Source organism: Polychytrium aggregatum, assembly GCF_025602895.1.
Source record: "Polychytrium aggregatum strain JEL109 chromosome Unknown BJ171scaffold_32, whole genome shotgun sequence".
Lineage (NCBI taxonomy): Eukaryota > Fungi > Chytridiomycota > Chytridiomycetes > Polychytriales > Polychytrium > Polychytrium aggregatum.
In genome coordinates, this window is record NW_026516234.1 from 77,314 (window position 1) to 94,153 (window position 16,840).

Here is a 16,840-nt window from a genome sequence, read left to right on the forward strand (position 1 = left end):
TGAAGTAGCCCTTTCCGTTGCTGGCCAAGATGTAGGTGTCGCCCTGAGAAGCGCTGGGGGTGAGCGAGCTCGGGATGGTGTAGGCGAGCTGGCCGGCGCTGGGGGAAGCAGTGCCGATGTACTGGTTGGCCTGCTGGCCGTTGACGGTACGGGTCAGGGTGAAGGTGAGGGTGTCGCCGAGGCTCAGGGCAGGGCCGGAGGCGGGAGAAGCACCGACGGTCCAGGCGATGTTAATCTGCGAGCCGGCGGCAGGATGATCGCCCTGGCTGGGGCTGGTGAAGGCGATGGACTCGGCGAGGGCGACGAGGGAGCCCGAGAGGACAAGCAGGGCAGTCGAGAGCGAGATGAACTTCATTGTGATGGTTAGAGGAAGGTCAGAAGCGATGTGGGCTCTGAGAGACTGACTAGAGATACTGGAGCTGGGACATTTGTGGGCCTATTTATCCGAATCGGTGCCGAGAAAGTCGGAGTGTTGACCATTCAGAAATAGAAACCATCACAAACCAAATGATCAGTTACTGCAAAATGCTCCATGACAACAACCTTGAAGAATGGGTTTCTCCAAATGCGTCCTCCTGAAACCTCTGTGTGTGTCACTACTTTGAGAGAAACACAAGGCTCTTTGGTTCCGACTGAAGAGGCGACCGCCGTTTTTGAAGCTGGCTCTGAGTAAGTCCTCCGGCTTTTATTGGATGCACGAAAATACAAGACTAGTGTCCATAATTTCCCTTGCTTCAACAGGGTCGGATCTTTCTCAAAATGCCTTCCCATTGGATCTGGTCAAATCCGGTTTGGGTGCCACCCTCTTCAAAGGATTAGTCCGTGTGGACTGTCCTGCTAACAAAGTAGTGCCAGCCATACTGCGCGCTGGACAGCACTTTGTTGGAGGCTGGGTGTTTCATCCCAATATGTCAGCGCAATCGACCCTTGCACCCGGGCTGGTGCGCGGGAGCAAAGGAGCGTCGACGACGCAACGCACAAACATGAAACCAAGGGTGGGGGATATGCGGGCCACAGTTCGCGATGCTGAGGCGAAATGCATCTCGAAATCATCACTCACAAGCCCACACAGTCGATCGCTGGACAATTTTGTGGCCATCAGAGTGTATTCAAGCTCATATGAGGATTATGAATTGGCCGAAGCTGCTGTGCGCACTGGCTCAGAGCACACGGAGCTGGAAGGGAATATCATGCTGCGGCGGCAGGATGGCATAGTCAGGACGGGTGTCGAATTCGGGCACGGGCTGCAGCAGCTCAAAGTCGGCATGGAGCAGCGACTGGATGACAAAGTGCTGGATCTCGCGGCGGGCAAAGACTCGGCCAGGGCACATGGACGGGCCGCCACCAAAGGGAGTGAGGTTGTTGCGCACGGGACGGCCGTCTTTGACAAACTTGGTGTCGGAGGAGGCTAGGAAGCGACTGGGATCGAAATTCTTGGGGTTGGGATAGACCTCGGCGTCTCTGTGGGTTGCATAGGGCACACAGGCAATGGTGTCGCCCTTGCGGATGCGGAACTGCTGCTGAGTCGACTTGATGGTCAGGATCTGGTCTTTGGCAGCGATGCGGTTGAAGAGGCCGATCGCAGTGAGCCGCAGGGACTCGGAGATGCATGCCATGAGAATGGGGTAGTCCGACTGCGACTCCTCGGTGGCTTTGGCGTCGTCTGCGCTGGCCGAGGACTCTGTGGAATCGGAGCCGTTCTGGGACTGCTTCAGCTGGACGGCGGCAATCTCGGCCTTGACGGCGGCGTGCCATTCGGGGTTGCTGACGATCAGCGCCAGGGTCCACGAAGCAGCGAGCAGGGTATTCGAAGCAGCGGCCCACAGCAGCGAAAACTGCAGTTGGTCATGCTGGATGGTTGAGAGCGAGCGGGAAAAGGTCTCGTGGCGAGCTTTGGCAATCTGGCTGATGTTGGTGTTGTCTTCCGAGTCATAGGCCTTCCTGAGGTCGCTGGCGAGTTGGTGCTGCAGCCGACGCAGATGCTGGACAAAGATCTCGGGCCCGCCAAACATCAGAGCAGCAAAGTTGCGGTCAAACTCTGCAAATCCGTCGTAAAGGATGGTGGGGTCGACGGCTTCACCAAAGATGGCCCGGGTGGTGGCATGGAAGAAGATTTTGCGGCAGAACTCAAAGAAGCCGGGCAGCTGCGTCCACTGCGCATCCGGACCTGTTGCTCGAGGCAGGTCCTGGAGAACGGCCTGCAGCTTGGCCTTGAGCTGGTCGGTGAAGGACACCATCATCTGGTCGAGTGCAGCGCCGTGGAGCAACTTTTTGTACTGGATGTGGACATCGTCGTGGATGTGGGTCAGGGCGTGCGGCGGGGTCAGGAAGGCCTTGTCGTTAATTTCTTCGACAACGTCGCGGAAGCGCAAGTCGGTGGTGTTCTTGGTGATGGTCGGATGGGTGAATGGGTCCAGCACAAAGGTCATTCGGCGACCGGCAACAAAGAGCGTGAAGCATTCGCCGTGGGTCTTGCGGAGGGTCTGGAGCAGCTCGGGTCCGAGGGTGCTGAAGGTCAAGGCGGCGCCCATGAATGGCATCCAGCCAGAGACCAGCGGGGGTTCGTCGTGGAAGCGAAGGTACTGGCGATAGACGAGGCGGCCACCAAAATAGGCAGCAGCGACCAGCGAGGAGGTGCCAGCGATCGACAGCAGAGATTGCTGCGAGAGCGCCGAGGAGAGTTGCTTCCAGTCGAGCAGCGATGAGGTGTCGACAAGCATGTTGGAGGTTGGACCGGGTTGAGTTGGCGGGGAGTGCGGCGACACTCGCAAATATATCCAAAAACCTGTCTCGGTGGCGAGGCAACGGACCAGGATATCGACGGCAAATTGCTGGGTGGCTGAGCTCTGGGAAGCAAGGGGACGGCGGCAAAACGGCAAAACGGAGGGCAGATCGATCATGGCGCGGCGGGCATTGGCGATGGATCGGGTTGGCTGGCTGGTCGGGTTGTTCATTCCGATCGCATCGCCATCTGCCTCGCTGCACACCACCACCACCACCACCACCGGCCCATCCATCCGCTCTCGACATGGCCCAACTCTCACTCGAACACAGCCCAGACATCTTCGCCGTCGTGTGCTGCAACGACAGCTTCCAGCTTGCCCTCGACCTGAACACCATCAAGACCCTCCTCCGAGTTTGCAAACGAGTCCGCCCTCTGCTGAGCTTCAAGCTCGCTCGTTTCCACACCTGGTGTCAAAGGCCGAGCTCTGTCGCTCTGGCGAATCGCTGCAGATCGGCCTGACCCCCAGCGAGACGATTGCGCTCTCGCTACACTGCGAGAACCAAGACACTGGCAGCCAGTCCTGGCTCGTTGCTCTGGCGGACCAAGGAAACGCATCTGCCTCCTATCTCCTTGCCAGGGTCCTGCAAATCGAGCTTCACGAAGTGCGGGCGGTGGACTACCGTGCGTTTTCGTCCATAAAACCGCAATTTATCCACCGGCTCAAGTCGGCAGCCGATTCTGGCCATCCAATGGCACAGTTCTACCAGGCTGGCTGTTTCCTCAGCGGCTCTGGATTCGACCGAGACCACGCAAAGGCCGTCGAGCTGTACCGCAGTCTTGCGGATCGCAGAATCCCTCGGGCCCAAGTCGCTCTCGGACGATGTTATGAGAATGGCGAAGGTGTCGATCAAGACTTTGACTCAGCCATCGAGTGGTATTCCAAGGCAGCAAACCAAGGCAGCGAAGACGGTCGACTCCACATTGTGTTCCTGCAAGCATGGTTCTCGTTCATCGGCCGTGGTGTCGAGCCGAGCGACATCGATGCCTTCAACCGCTGGCAGGAAGTCAGCATCCAGTCCACCGATCCGATCATCAAACCCATCGCCACTCACATGGTCGGATGGATGCACTACCTTGGCCGGGGCACCCAGCGATCTCAGGAAGAGGGAGCCAAGCTCATCCGAGAGAGCAAGTCAAAGGACTTCCCTCTGGAAGAAGACAACTCTCTGGCTGGATTCAATCATGGCAGCTCCCACTCACCCGCATCTCGCAAGTTCCACCAGCTGTGTGAGCTGGGATCGGAGCGAGACTGGCTCTGCAAGCACTTGATGGCTGTGTGTCTGATGAACGGACTCGGAACTGCGGAGGATGCAAAGAAGGCGGCGGGTATGTTTGAGCAGCTCGCCATCGACGGTCACAGCGACAGCCAAGTATGGATTGGAAGGTGCTGCTTCTACGGCAGAGGAATATCCGAGGACAACGACAGGGCACTTGAGTGGTTCAGCGAGTCGGCACGCCAAGGCAACTCGTATGGGCAGTGGAAGGTTGGTGTGTGCTATTCCAACGGATACGGAACCGCTGAGGATGTTGCCAAGGCAGCAGAGTGGTATCGCCGGTCGGCCGAGCAAGGAAATCGATACGGACAGGGCTGTCTCGGCGTGAGCTTTCTTGATGGCCGCGGGGTTTCCCACGGGCCATCGACCACCCCGAGAAGCACGGCAAGTGGCTGTGATATCAATGCAATTGGACAGATGAGAGCCGAGGACAAAATAATAGTATTCTTTCCAACCGCAGATGTTCGCCGCTCGTTCGTTCGTTCGTTCGTTCGTTCGTTCGTTCGTTCGTTCGTTCGTTCGTTCGTTCGTTCGTTCGTTCGTTCGTTCGTTCAATGAGAGAATCGACTTTGCTTTTGCGGCTGCGCCTCTGTTTGTCCGTCTTTGCTGTCCTCTTTGCCGCTGCCGCCACTTCGACCCCCATGCGCTGCCCCCACCACCCCCACCACCCGCGGCGGCTTATTCGGACAGTCATCGCTTCAATGCACTGCCGTTCAATTCAGGCAGCGTTACTTGTCCGCCTGTGCCCGACCGCTTGTGCCCGCCCGCTGCGCACCCCCCACGCCACCGGCCCGCAGCACAGCACAGGCCCCGACTTGCCTTGTCGCCGTCCGGATGCGGGCGCCTGTGGCCGTGCACGGATCGCGCCCACGCCGCGTCTGCCTGCCCGCCCATGCGCCACCGCCTTCGTGTCGCGTGGAACATTCGACGCCGTCTCCCTCCCCGCCCATGGCTATTTAATGCTCTTCCCGCGGCCTTCTCGCTCGGGTTCGCACTTTTGTTCCTTCTGGCTTTTGTCGCCCAACGTTCTCGATCGATCGGCCCTGCAGTCGCCTGTCCAGCCATGAACCCCCTCGCCGTCCGCTCCTGGGCATTCGCCTCTCTGGCTCTTGCGTCCCTCTTGGCCGCCGCACCCGCTGGCCACGATCTGAACGCTCTCCGACCCTACATCGGTGGCCACCAGGCCGCCAACCTGGCCACGCTCCCCTCGCTGCAGATTCCTCCCCCCATGCCCAAGTGTAAGCACGTTTGTCTGTCGGCAGCAATGCGGGATATGCCATGACGTTACTGACCCTGCCAATCAACCATGCTGTCCCCCTTCCCATGTCTCCAGCCTGGCCGCCGGATGATCAGCAGCACTTTATCCCTGCCTCGTTCCTCGCCGACCCCCTTGTCCAAGAGTAAGCTCTTCGGCACATCCTTCTTCCCCGACTGGACCATCTCGAGTGACCGTCGATCCTCCGCCTCGCTGCTTACCCCACCTCATCCCCCTCTGTTTGGATCCCTCAGCGCCCTGGCCTATGTGCAAGCCGTGGTGCCCGCCAGTATCCTCAACATCCCTGTGTCGACCTACGTCAGCGGACCCACTGTCAAATATCTCTCTGATCGTGAGTGTCTCCAAGACAACGTTGGCTTGTTGCGACGCATTTTGCTCCATTCTGGTCCATGTGCTGGCCTGGGCAAGTGCTTCACGATAAAAGTCCCCGGGACACTCACCCCCTGCTCTCGCTCTCTATCTCTGCACGCCACCCACCCTGCCCCATCCATGATCTTGCCGCAGCCGTCGCCAACTGCTACTGGCCCGCGAATCAATGCGTTCGCACCACTGCCACCGCAAACTACAAGCCCGATGTCTTCCAGTGCCCCCAGCAGAGCACATGGGGAATCTCCTTTGACGACGGACCGACCAACGACACCGTCAACCACTACGACTCCATTGCCATCCGCGCCCAGCTCGACAAGATGAAAATCAAGGCTACCTTCTTCATTGTCGGAACAAACCTCATCGAGAGCCCAAACATTGTCCTGGACGAATACAACGACGGCCACCAGATCGGCGTCCACACCTGGACCCACCATCCCCTCACCTCGTGCACCAACGAGCAGATCGTTGCCGAGATCAAGTACACCGAGGCCCTGATCTACAAAACCATCGGCCAAGTGCCCAACTTTTTCCGCCCTCCCTATGGTGACATTGATGACCGTGTCCGCTCCATCCTTGGTGCCCTCGGCTACACCATCACCATCTGGGACAAGGACGACTTTGCCGCCGACCAGGCCACCACCTCGACTGCCATCGCGCAGGGCCTGATCAACAACGTCACCTCGCAGTGGCTCCTCCCCAACCAGCCCGGATTCGTCTCCCTCAGCCACGACATCACCCCGTTCACCAGCGAGGTTGTCCTCGGCTACCTCAAGTACATTGATGCAAACCGCGCCAGCATTCCGCTGACCATCGAGCCCGTCGGAACCTGCGTGAACCAGCCCTGGTACCGCTCCAACTCGACCTCTGCCACCTCAAGCGCGTCCTCGTCCGCTGCTGGTGCCTCGGCCACCGGAGCCTCCGGAGCCGCGAGCACTGCAGCCTCCACTGCTCCTGCCGGTAGCCTCAGCGCCTCCGGTGCCGCTTCGACCCGAGCCATGTCAGCCAGCACCATTGCAACGGCCCTTGCCACCGCGGCATTCGCTCTCATTGCCGTGCTCGCCTAATAAGCCCACTTGTTACAAGGGGCTTTCCGCCGTCCTCTCACCCATCATTTCCCGGCCACTGTGGCTTCGAGGGACCAAGCCTTATTTCCTCTATTACTACTCCGTGTGGTGTTCCACTCGATGTGGTGCCCTACTCCGTGAGGTGTCCTACTCCGTGTGGCGTCCTACGCTTGATGCAAGCATTGTCTTTCGGGCCCACTCTCTCACTTTTTGAGCATCATCCGCCAAGGCCCATTTTCAACCAGCCCATCGGCTTTTAGTAGAAGCAAACCTTTTCATTTCATCCTCACCCTATTTAAACTCATATCATTCCCCTCCCCCACAACGAGCCCAAGAACGAGAGCGAACAAAAATATGGATAAACTCAAACTTTCCCCCCCCCGAGAGTGTGGATCACTACTGTTGTTTCCTTCCCCTCCCCCTCAGCCAGAAAATACATGCATACGGTGCTCGTTATGTTGAACTAACAGACCCAGTCTCGTTGGCATGTGCGCGCTATTACTCTATATCAGAAGGCGTCGAGGACACGGCGGTCGTTCTTGGAGAGGGATGGGACAGCAACTCCCTGCCATTGGTGCACGAGGCAGCAATCGTCCCTCGCCATCTTTAGGGCGTATTCAACGGCGGTGTATAATAATGACGTAGGCTCACGACGGCGTATCAGGCAGAGAGACATAGTATTCATAGCTTTCACTAACAGCAGGAACATAGATTAGTACCGCGCATCGCGAGCAGCCAAGTCTTGGATGAGTAGGTTCACCGGTAGATAGTACTGATGGTCGAAGGGGCTGCGAAGGCACCATCACTCAGCGAGTGTATGCAGGCGGGTTGGGGTCGTACATCTCCAGCTTGGTCGGTCCTGATCCGCCGACGGGAGCATACGCCGAGCTGCCGCCGCCATAGCCCGAGTTGGCGGCGAGCGGTGCGCTGGAGTATCCGTCGTATGGCATGGAGGTGGCTGGGTTGTTAAAATCACCCTTGCCGGAGCTCGCCACCGTTGTGATGGTACGGGGATGGTGGGCGGCAGGAGCGCCGGTCACATGAGGCTGGTGAGGAACATAGGCGTCTGCCGGAGGCTGAGGCATGCCGGAAGCAGACTGGACGGGCACGAGCGCAATGTCCTGCGATGGCACTGATGGAGGGGCTCCGTTTGGTGTATAGCTGTTGCTGTGGGCTGGGGCGTACATCGGAAGAGGGTTTGGGGATATCGGATTGGGCTGGAACGGGGCCGAGGTGTCATACTTGCCACTTGGCAGCCGGTTGGCGGACTGGTCAAAGGTCGGGTTGGCGGGTTGATAGGCGAACTGGTTACCGGGCTGGTTGCCGAACTGGTTGCCGAACTGGTTCGAGGGTGGGTTGGCGGACTCGTTGAGGATCGGTATGGGCTTGGATCGCCGAGAGCGGTAGACGAGGAAGCCGACAATGGCGATCACAGCCACGGCACCGGCGGCACCTCCCGCGATGGCGCCAATAGGCAAGCTGGAATCGCTGCTGTCGGAAGAGGAGGGAGACGAGGCCGGACCAGATGCAGGAGCCGAACCAGGAACAGGGACATGGCTCGATGTAGCAGTTGAACCAGGGGCGGGGACGACCCTAGATGTCGCAGTTGTGCCAGGGGCGGGGACAGGGCCAGCTGCAGTAGTTGACGGCGAAGCGACGCTGCACTGCGTAGGAGTCCAGGTGGACGGGAACGAGAAGGTGCAAAAGTTGCTGCTGTCGCCAAAGAACAGGTCGCGGCAGGAGACATAGGGCTGGCCGGCGACAACACCAACGACGCAGGCAAAGTTGTCGTCTGTCGTGGCGCACGGGCTGATGGCTTGGTCCGAGAAGCTGCATCCGTTGAAGTTGCAGCACATGCGGGCGAGCAGGCGATGCTGCGAGTCCGAGGCCATCAGACTCTGGGCGCTGGTGATGTATTGGGGGGACACGCCGATGCAGTTGCCGGCGGTGAGGGTGCTGGTGGGGATGGTGCAATCATAGGTGCCCGGCTGGCTGCCTTGGACGCAGATCTGATTGACGCAATAGGTCTGGCTCATGGCGGGTGAAGAGATCGTGCGTAGATGTCGCTGTGTGGGAGTAGGATCGACCGGAGCAGGATCCGACCAAGGGAAGAAACCTTGGAGAGCCGAAGAAACAGCGAGGCTTTTCTGGCAGTGGCAATGCACCAGCCATACCGTGGGGCTTCCGAGCTGGTGGAGGCGAGGGGGGAAAACAGAGGACGGGCAACAGAGGACGGGCAACAAGAGGGACAGCCGACCCGGCGCCGTGCGCGCACGATTTGTTTGCTTTCCATTTTCGCCCGCGTGCAGTGGTCTTTGTCGCTGGAGAGTCGATTGCTTGCAACTCAAAACGTCTTGCACAATGGCTTGCGCCGACACGACAACGTGGGACATGGTCAACTCGAGATACACATGATCGACGCCCAAGAGGTCATGACGACAGAGCACCCAAGGCCGCCAACACGGCAAGAGAGCCTTCACCCCAGCCCCTGAGGACGAGTCTTTGCTCACATGCTCCGCGCCAGGCGGTTGCGGATGTGCACGAATCTTGGCTGATCTCTGGGGCGGACCGGCTGTGAGGGAATTGTCGAGCCAATCCAGTGCCAGATGTGTATACACTCCGGCTGATCACTTGGGCTGGATTAGCTGTGGGGATTGTCGAGCCAATCCCCCCCCCGCACCGCGCGCGCCGGCTTGTGGTGCGAGTTGCACTGTGCCGCTTCGCCTTCACAGCATCGCAGGCGGCAACAAGCAGTCCGGCTATGGAGGGTCTGGCCTCGATCACATGCGCTGTACTTTATCTTGTTCATTTCGGCAGAAAACGATCACATCCCAAACAAATCCATACAGCCGCCGTCGCTCTGCCCGGTGCAACGCTGCAAAGCAGACCAGGCAGGCAAAGCCCAGCGGCGATGTACTTCGCCTCCGGCTCTAGAATATAAAAACCACCCTCCCGCCGCTCTCACTTCCACCACCATCACAATCCGCCTCTTCGACCACCACTTCGACCGCCACTACCACCACCACTACTTCTACCGCTACCACCATGCAGTTCAAGCTCTCCTGCCTCATTGCCCTCGCCGCTGCCTCGGCCGTCCAGGTCCAGGCCCAGGCTACTCCTGGCGCCCAGCTCTGCACCTCCATTGGCATGTGTGTCAAGAGCACGACCACCGGCAACTACTGCTACGATGACATCATGCAGAGTGCCCAGTCCCTGGCCACCACAACCGACCCCGCCGCCGCTGCCAAGATCCTGTGCACCCAGTGCTACCACGATGTGATCGTCTGGTTCGAGAGCAACTCCGCGGCCAACCCCACTACCGCAAGCCAGTTCCAGGCCATGACCACTCAGATCAACTCGGTCTGCGGTGCCAACTTCCTGAGCAACTCGCCCGCCCCCGCCGCCAGCTCCGCTGCTGCCCCCGCCACCTCCGCCCCTGCCCCCTCCAGCCCTGCTCCCGCCAAAAGCTCGGCCGGCACCTCCAAGCTCTCGCTCGGCGCCGCCCTCATCGGCGGTGTTGCTCTCGCTGCCACGATGTTCTAATCGTCGATGAATATCGAGCCATCTGCCTCACCCTGTACATGTTCTATGATTGGCATCGTAAGCCCTCCTATATGTCCCATGTACTTTTATATATCTCTCTGTCAACACATACAGCAGCTATTGCTTGCCAATACATATGTTTGTTGTCAAGTCATCCGTTTGCAGCTTCTTGCCTTCGTCGCTCCCACGCGGCAAATCTTGTTGCATTCTCAAGTGGTGTGGCTCAGCGCGCCGCTATACCCAAATCCTTTGGGTCCAAACTTCTTCCCATAACATGAGCGACAGAAGATGGCGCTGTCTCGTTCGGCCACCGACGACGAGTCCAAAGTCCGGTTGCATTCGCTGTTGGCCGTCCCCCATCCCGTTGTGGCAAACATATGTCACCGCGAAACCAATGCCAGCCGCCAGCAGCAGTAGGATTAGATCCATTGGCAGACACCGCGAGCTCCGTCAGTGATTTCTGCTCGTGAGCGACAGCACTTCGCGGCCATAACTTGCAGATGCGAACGAGAGCACTCACGAGCACAGGAAGCAAGACTTGTGGTACTTTGTGTTTCCAGGGCCAAGCGCCTGCTCGGCAAAGTATACGGCCTTTCCACAGCGAGGGCACATGTCGGTCGAGCCAAAATTGGGCTTGGTGCTTGGTGCAGCTGAAACAGAAGCTGCCATGGGTGCTGCTGTCGGTGGTGCTGCTGGTGGTGGTGCTGGTTCGGCAGAAGCAACGGTGCCCGTCCCTGGTTCGGCAGTGCCCTGGCCCTGGCCCTGGTTGGACTGGGGCTTGCCTTCACAGTGGAGAAAAGCACCACCACCGCAGCCGCCGTATCCTGGCCCCATCACACGAGACAACGACCGTCAAATATCAATGAAATGCTTGCCGACTCTTGCGCGGGCTTCTTCATTGAGTTTCCATGTCCGGTGAATCCCATCGGCCGAGCCAAAAACTCTCCCAGGCTTGATCTGACCCCATGCACCAGGCAATTGAATACCGTCACATGTCTCTCAAGACCCATCAGAGATCAGGACTGGATGTCTCGTCGCAGGTCCGATGGCCTCACCTTTGGGACCAAAGAGCTTGCCATAGCAAGACTTGCAGTAAATCTCTCCGGCGCTTTCAGTCAAAGTGGTGGACTCGAGTCGTTTGCGGCATTCCTGGGCCCAGAGGCGATGAGCACGACCGGGCAGCAACAGGAGCAGCACATCGCAGAGCCCATCGGATTGAATTCGAACCACGACGCCATCATGGTTCGACGGTGTCTATCGCCGGAATCGTATCCCTCACACTCACCTTGCAGCTGAAGCAGCTCTTGTGCCAGGCCGAGCCTGCTCCGATAACCTGAATATCGAAAGACGGAAGGAGTAAGGCTCAGAATCCGACGAGGATATCGCTCCTTGTGAATAAGAGCGGACAGAGCACCGAGCGCCGAGCCCCGACGGAAACGGTCGTGTTGATTCCAAAGTGAGAATCGCGTGTGGGAATGGACAGGTGATGGATAGTGCTGATGGTTGTGGTAGTGGTGGTGGAGGTGGTGTCGTGCAGCATCGTGACGGAATTGTTCCCATCCTCCTGGGAACTCTGCGAACCTCCTCGGCCTTGTATACGGATTTCGAACAGCGAGGACATTTGGTTGCTCCTCCCAGACCAGACATGGTGCCGTGCGATGGGTTGGAGGCAATCAAACACCCAGGATGGAGACCGAGTAGAGCAACCGCAATTCAAATGCCCCGATGGCTTGAGAACAACCCTCCTTTCGGGACAGGCGAGGGAATGAAGGAAAGAATGAGGTGATGCTGATGCAAGCCAGCGGTGCATACGCCATCGATTCTTTGCAACCTGATCCGATCGGGGTGTGGCAGCACATGATCCATTGGCCAGACACTCGACAAGATGTACTATCGAACGAATCGGGTCTGGTGACTGACCGAACACATTCCCGCCGAGTACTTGCGCCTTTGGAGATACAATCGCTCATATTGTCCTCCAGAACGGGCAGTGTATCCTTCAAGACACACGAGCAAATCGGGTGCTGCCACCATTGGGTTATCCTCAGCGCCAACGCTTAAATCCGAAACAAACGAGACACACGCCCATCCCATTTCCCAGCGATATGTGAGACGTCCCGCGGAGAGCAAAGCCATAAGACAGGAAAACGATCACCTCTGCAGCCTCTAAGCGAGGGACACGAGTCGCTCTCTGGTCGCCACAGCCGCCCTGGATACGACCGTCATGATGCTCTTGGACATACTGAAGTGGTGGCAACTTGTGCAGGCTGTGAAGCATCGCAGTGCAGCGGTGCGAAGATCAAGACTGCGGTGCTTGGCCATCGTAGCGACGGGTGGGTGTGTATTCAGGACCAGAAAAATAACAACCCTGACTTAGAACAGGAGGTCCCGTTTCGTTTTGGGAAAGCCATAATCCACCTCTAGAGCAGCAGAGACGGCAACTCGCATTAGGAAGAGCGACAAACGACGATGTACACAAGCTCCAAACAGTATCGTTCCCACACTTTACTCTCATCAACCGCTCGCCGAACCGAGTCGATCCGATCCGATCCGATCCGATCCGGGCAGTGCAGCAACAACGACAAACCTGTTGTCGTCAGCTCCTCCGGATGTGAAGATGGAATCGTGGCAGGATAGAGACCAACGAGCCAGCCGAGCTGGATCTTGAGCTCCTCGTATGCATCGCTAAAGCCGTGGTCGCCGTTGCATTCGCGACAGTGATGGCCAAGATTTCGAGCCCATTCGCTCACAAGGGTCGTTCCGTAGAGCCTGCCTGCTTTCCACAAAGCGGAATGAATCGGTGCCGCAGCGGTACAATACGGTGAGTGTTCTTTGTATGTGGTCGAAGCAGGAGGGGACAACAGCGTCGACTATCAATATGGATTGAACGGCTGGCCCACAACCACAAGCACAGCCCCGATGTAATGGAATACAATTCAATGAAATACCATTCCCTTCCATGAATCACACCACATTACTGCGCCAGCAACAGCCGCTCGACCAGGATGGCTCCGTCTCCACTCACCTTGGTCTCGGAGCCGCCGTCCGATCTCGACCAGGACCAAGCGCCACTGTCTGGCCAGACGGCGATAGAGCTCAATGCGAGTTTCGAGATTGTGGCTGGGGTTTTGCCAGACGGGCAGGCGATGAACCACCTCAGTGGCCAGGTGCAGATACGCCAGGGCATCGACGGGGTAGCTCGCATCGATGGCCAGGCCCTCCGGCTCCCGTCCTGCGCGCGGCTCGGTGAAGTAGTCGAGGTGAAAGACCAGCGAGTCCTGCAAGGCCGCCAGGGCGGGGGCGACCCGGTTGAAGGCATAGTCGGAGCAGCGGTCGGGTCCCCATCGAGAGTATGGGAACGTTTCGTTGAGTCGCCGCTCGAGCTCCAGTAGGGTGTGCTTGGCGTGTGGGATGCTGAGAGCCGGCATCAGCCCCCTGACGTCTGAATCGAGCTGCGGATGCTGCTCGACGAGGCTGGCGACCAGATCCTGCAGCTGGGAGCGGTCGAGGGTCGCGAGCAGGCTGTGGAGACCCGGCCGTGACGTTTGTGGCGAGATGGGCGGCTCAGAGAGAGCAGCCAAATCGTTTGGTGAGGACCGGGAGACGAGTTGGGGATTCGCTGTTGGCTTCATGCGTTTGAAGTAGGCGTCCGATTCGGTTACCGACGAGACGCACTGCATCACAGCGGAACCTTCGTCGGCAGCCGAATAGTGGCGATGATAATGGTGGTGGTCTTCTATTGATTTGCGCTTCAGGGACAGCATGGCGATTCGGCCAGTGTCCGCCATGAGGAGTGCACAGGGCAATGCGAGCAACAGAAGGAGCAGTGGCCGCCGACAAATGAGCAACAACACGCGCGAATAGGTTTCGACGCGGCCGAGGCGAGATTCGCAAAGTAGCGACGTCGGGAGCCTCCAGGAGCGAGATGGACGGTTGTAGAGGAGCAGTGGAGAGTGAGGATCGTGCAGCCAAGCGGGAGGGACGAGACCAGCACCCGCAGCCGACGGCTGCCGCCATTTTGCATCCATGATATGAGCAAAGCCCGCGGAAATCCTCGGAGCAGCAGCCGTCGAGGACCTGAGCCTCGAGGCGATGCAGATCTCGCCCGGGTGGGACCACACTTGCAGACCAATATGAGGGGGACACGAGAGGGCATCGTGGAAGATGAGCGGTAAGATGGCCAGCGCGCAAATCGCTTGATGTATTGTAGCTGGGGGAAGGGGAGGGATGCGTCACAGGGCAGCCGGGGCCCGCCTTGGTCGTCTCGAGAAGTGGCTCGTCGCCTCACCAAAAGGTGTGCCATTTGCTGATCGCAGTGAGAATATCGCTGCGACAAACCAGTGGCGGAGCGCTGATCGCCTCAGACAGCAACGGGTGGATGCAAAGGGAGTGTTGATGAACACAGACCAAAAACGATGTGGGAATAAATAGAAAGATGCAATCCTGGTGACGCAGATGCGGTGGTGGTGGTGGTGGCGAGTGAGTTGCGCGTTCAGAGACAGGGCTGGTTGATGAGCCCGTGGGAGCCCTGCAGAGAGCCAAAGACGGAGCGGCCGGTGGACATTCGACGCAGGGGGCTTGAGTCTGATAGATTAACCAGCGCGAGGGCAAGGCGGGCGAGGCAGGGATTTGGATTGCCACAGGAGGGTTTGAGCAAGTGCACAGTTGGGTGGATTGACAGGCGATATAGCGGTGGTTGGTGGTTGTGGTGGTGGTGGCGATGGCAACGGTGCCGTTTCCGGTTTGGGGCGCGAGGGCACGAAAGATAGCAACAGTCCAAGATGCATCAGTATCGTGATTGCCGAACATGAGGCATCGCCCTGATCCAGAGCGGCAGTGACCCATGAGCCGCAGCGAGCAGCGATCAGGAGCCAGCGAAACTCACCAAGTGACGGATCTGGCAGACCAGATCGTGGGTTCAGGCCAATGAGCCAACCAAGCTGACGCTTGAACTCTTCCAGAGCCTCGTCAAAGCCGTGGGCACCCTTGCACTCGGTATAGTGGTGGTTGAGACTGCGGGCCCAATCACCGATGACGCTGGCGCCAAAGATCTTGCCTGTGAGGGATGGAGGGATAGAGAGCAGTTAGGGAGGGTACAGCCAAGTGTATAAAGCGATACGAACCCACATCCGGACAACCACACGACTAGACAACCTAGCCATCCCGCAACTGCCCAGGACGCACCTTCTTCCTTGAATCTTCGGCCGATTTCGATATAGGCGAATCTCCAGGCACGAGCCAGCTGTACGTACAGGTCCGTGGTGGTTTCGATATTGTGTGTCTGTGGACGAAGAGAGTGGGGAGGGATTTAGTGGATGGAGTAAAGGCCGGATTGATGTGTGGGAGATCATCAATCAGAGCTGAAGCATCGAGACATGTGAAACGATGAGCAGGACCTGGCCATCCACATTCGAGCACGAACGAAAGACATCCGGTGTCGTGCGGGAGGCGCCGGAGAGATGAGGGAGTCACCACCCACAGCGAAGGGCTGAGGATTACCTCGTTGGTCCAGCGGGGAAGACGATGCACCAGGCTGGTGACAAAGTGCAGGTATGCCATCGAGCACTGGGGGAACTCGTGGTACATGGACTCGGGATACGATTGCGGCAGGGTGAAGAAAGTGAGGTAGTGGAGGACCAGCTCCTTGAGCTCAAACAGGTGGGGGCGCACCCGGTTGAAAGCATAATCGGAGCGGTCCTGGCCAAACTTGGAGTACGGGAATGCGTCATTGAGCTTCTTCTCGGCCTGGATCAGAAGCGCCGAGACGGTGGAGAGCGTGGGCCGAGGCACAAGCGAGGTGATGGAGGCGTGGAGGGCGGGATGGGCAGACATGACTTGGGTGATGATGCCGATCAACTCAGCCTTGTCCAGGGTGGCCAAGAGTTTGGGCAGATGGGGATCGACAGAAACTGCGGGGGCCGCAGGCTCCGGTGCAGCGACAGCGACCGCATGGGGCTCGATGGACGGAGGGGGCTGCGAGAACAGCGGCTGCGAAGAATCGGGCTGCTGGTAGTGGCTGGGACGGATGCGCTTGGGAATAAGCACCGATCGCTCATCCTGCTGCATATCCATTGCAGCGTCGGCGGTAGGAGGCGCCTTTCTCTTGAGCGAATACATGGCGGGGATTGGCCAGGAGTGAAACTGGTGCGGCAGCAAACTGGGTATGCTGGATATACTGGGAAATCGAAGCAGCACAACGACGACCAGGATCGTCAGGGGTCGCAGCAGTGGCAGTAGTAGCTGCAGTAGAAGACGGAGGCAAAGAGCGACTGAACTCTGATGCTTTAGAGCGAAGGAGCGGTGCGGCAGACGAAATGCCCTGAGGAGATCAGCGGCAGCCCAACAGAGGCGATGACGTGGAGGCGATGGAGAGCAAGAGGAGGAAGAGGAGGAAGCGCAGGAGGAAGGGCAGAAGGAGGAGGGACAGCAACGGAAGCCAAAGCACGGGGCGAGATCGGGACGAGACCGGACGAGAGGGCGGCGAGAGGGCTCTCGGAGAGAAGCATTTGAAAGAGGGACAAAAATAGAT

General features: G+C 58.5%; 8 protein-coding genes across 8 annotated transcripts; 3 read left to right on the top strand and 5 right to left on the bottom strand.

The window, feature by feature from the left end:
- Window positions 1-1,094: 1,094 nt before the first annotated feature.
- Window positions 1,095-2,774, bottom strand: BJ171DRAFT_514653 (cytochrome P450). The gene has a single exon (XM_053111844.1). The coding sequence runs from the start codon at window positions 2,718-2,720 to the stop codon at window positions 1,161-1,163; it is 1,560 nt and encodes a 519-aa protein (XP_052964364.1). The 5' UTR covers window positions 2,721-2,774; the 3' UTR covers window positions 1,095-1,160.
- Window positions 2,775-3,082: 308 nt separating this feature from the next.
- Window positions 3,083-4,387, top strand: BJ171DRAFT_569710 (uncharacterized protein; the record flags this gene model as incomplete). The annotated part of the gene is made up of 2 exons (XM_053113583.1): window positions 3,083-4,269; window positions 4,328-4,387. The coding sequence occupies exons 1-2, from the start codon at window positions 3,475-3,477 to the stop codon at window positions 4,385-4,387; spliced, it is 855 nt and encodes a 284-aa protein (XP_052964365.1). The 5' UTR covers window positions 3,083-3,474.
- A 664-nt stretch (window positions 4,388-5,051) lies between these two features.
- On the top strand, window positions 5,052-6,768 carry BJ171DRAFT_461443 (uncharacterized protein; the record flags this gene model as incomplete). The annotated part of the gene is made up of 4 exons (XM_053108479.1): window positions 5,052-5,297; window positions 5,393-5,459; window positions 5,569-5,666; window positions 5,840-6,768. Exons 1-4 carry the CDS (start codon window positions 5,123-5,125, stop codon window positions 6,766-6,768), a joined length of 1,269 nt encoding a protein of 422 aa, XP_052964366.1. The 5' UTR covers window positions 5,052-5,122.
- Window positions 6,769-7,168: 400 nt separating this feature from the next.
- BJ171DRAFT_514656 (uncharacterized protein) lies at window positions 7,169-8,974 on the bottom strand. The gene has a single exon (XM_053111845.1). It carries the CDS (start codon window positions 8,802-8,804, stop codon window positions 7,575-7,577), a length of 1,230 nt encoding a protein of 409 aa, XP_052964367.1. The 5' UTR covers window positions 8,805-8,974; the 3' UTR covers window positions 7,169-7,574.
- Window positions 8,975-9,753: 779 nt separating this feature from the next.
- Window positions 9,754-10,452, top strand: BJ171DRAFT_514657 (uncharacterized protein). The gene has a single exon (XM_053111846.1). It carries the CDS (start codon window positions 9,814-9,816, stop codon window positions 10,309-10,311), a length of 498 nt encoding a protein of 165 aa, XP_052964368.1. The 5' UTR covers window positions 9,754-9,813; the 3' UTR covers window positions 10,312-10,452.
- On the bottom strand, window positions 10,453-11,958 carry BJ171DRAFT_600984 (cysteine and glycine-rich protein 1; the record flags this gene model as incomplete). The annotated part of the gene is made up of 5 exons (XM_053115054.1): window positions 10,453-10,653; window positions 10,832-11,135; window positions 11,367-11,460; window positions 11,597-11,644; window positions 11,893-11,958. The coding sequence occupies 5 exons, from the start codon at window positions 11,956-11,958 to the stop codon at window positions 10,521-10,523; spliced, it is 645 nt and encodes a 214-aa protein (XP_052964369.1). The 3' UTR covers window positions 10,453-10,520.
- Window positions 11,959-12,684: 726 nt separating this feature from the next.
- BJ171DRAFT_600985 (uncharacterized protein) lies at window positions 12,685-14,210 on the bottom strand (the record flags this gene model as incomplete). Its single annotated transcript, XM_053115055.1, has 3 exons — window positions 13,337-14,210; window positions 12,899-13,084; window positions 12,685-12,731 (listed from the first exon to the last, which is right to left on the bottom strand). The coding sequence occupies exons 1-3, from the start codon at window positions 14,097-14,099 to the stop codon at window positions 12,685-12,687; spliced, it is 996 nt and encodes a 331-aa protein (XP_052964370.1). The 5' UTR covers window positions 14,100-14,210.
- A 266-nt stretch (window positions 14,211-14,476) lies between these two features.
- BJ171DRAFT_514661 (Cut8 six-helix bundle-domain-containing protein) lies at window positions 14,477-16,680 on the bottom strand. The gene is made up of 4 exons (XM_053111847.1): window positions 15,811-16,680; window positions 15,496-15,592; window positions 15,197-15,367; window positions 14,477-14,895 (listed from the first exon to the last, which is right to left on the bottom strand). The coding sequence occupies exons 1-4, from the start codon at window positions 16,426-16,428 to the stop codon at window positions 14,804-14,806; spliced, it is 978 nt and encodes a 325-aa protein (XP_052964371.1). The 5' UTR covers window positions 16,429-16,680; the 3' UTR covers window positions 14,477-14,803.
- Window positions 16,681-16,840: the final 160 nt, after the last annotated feature.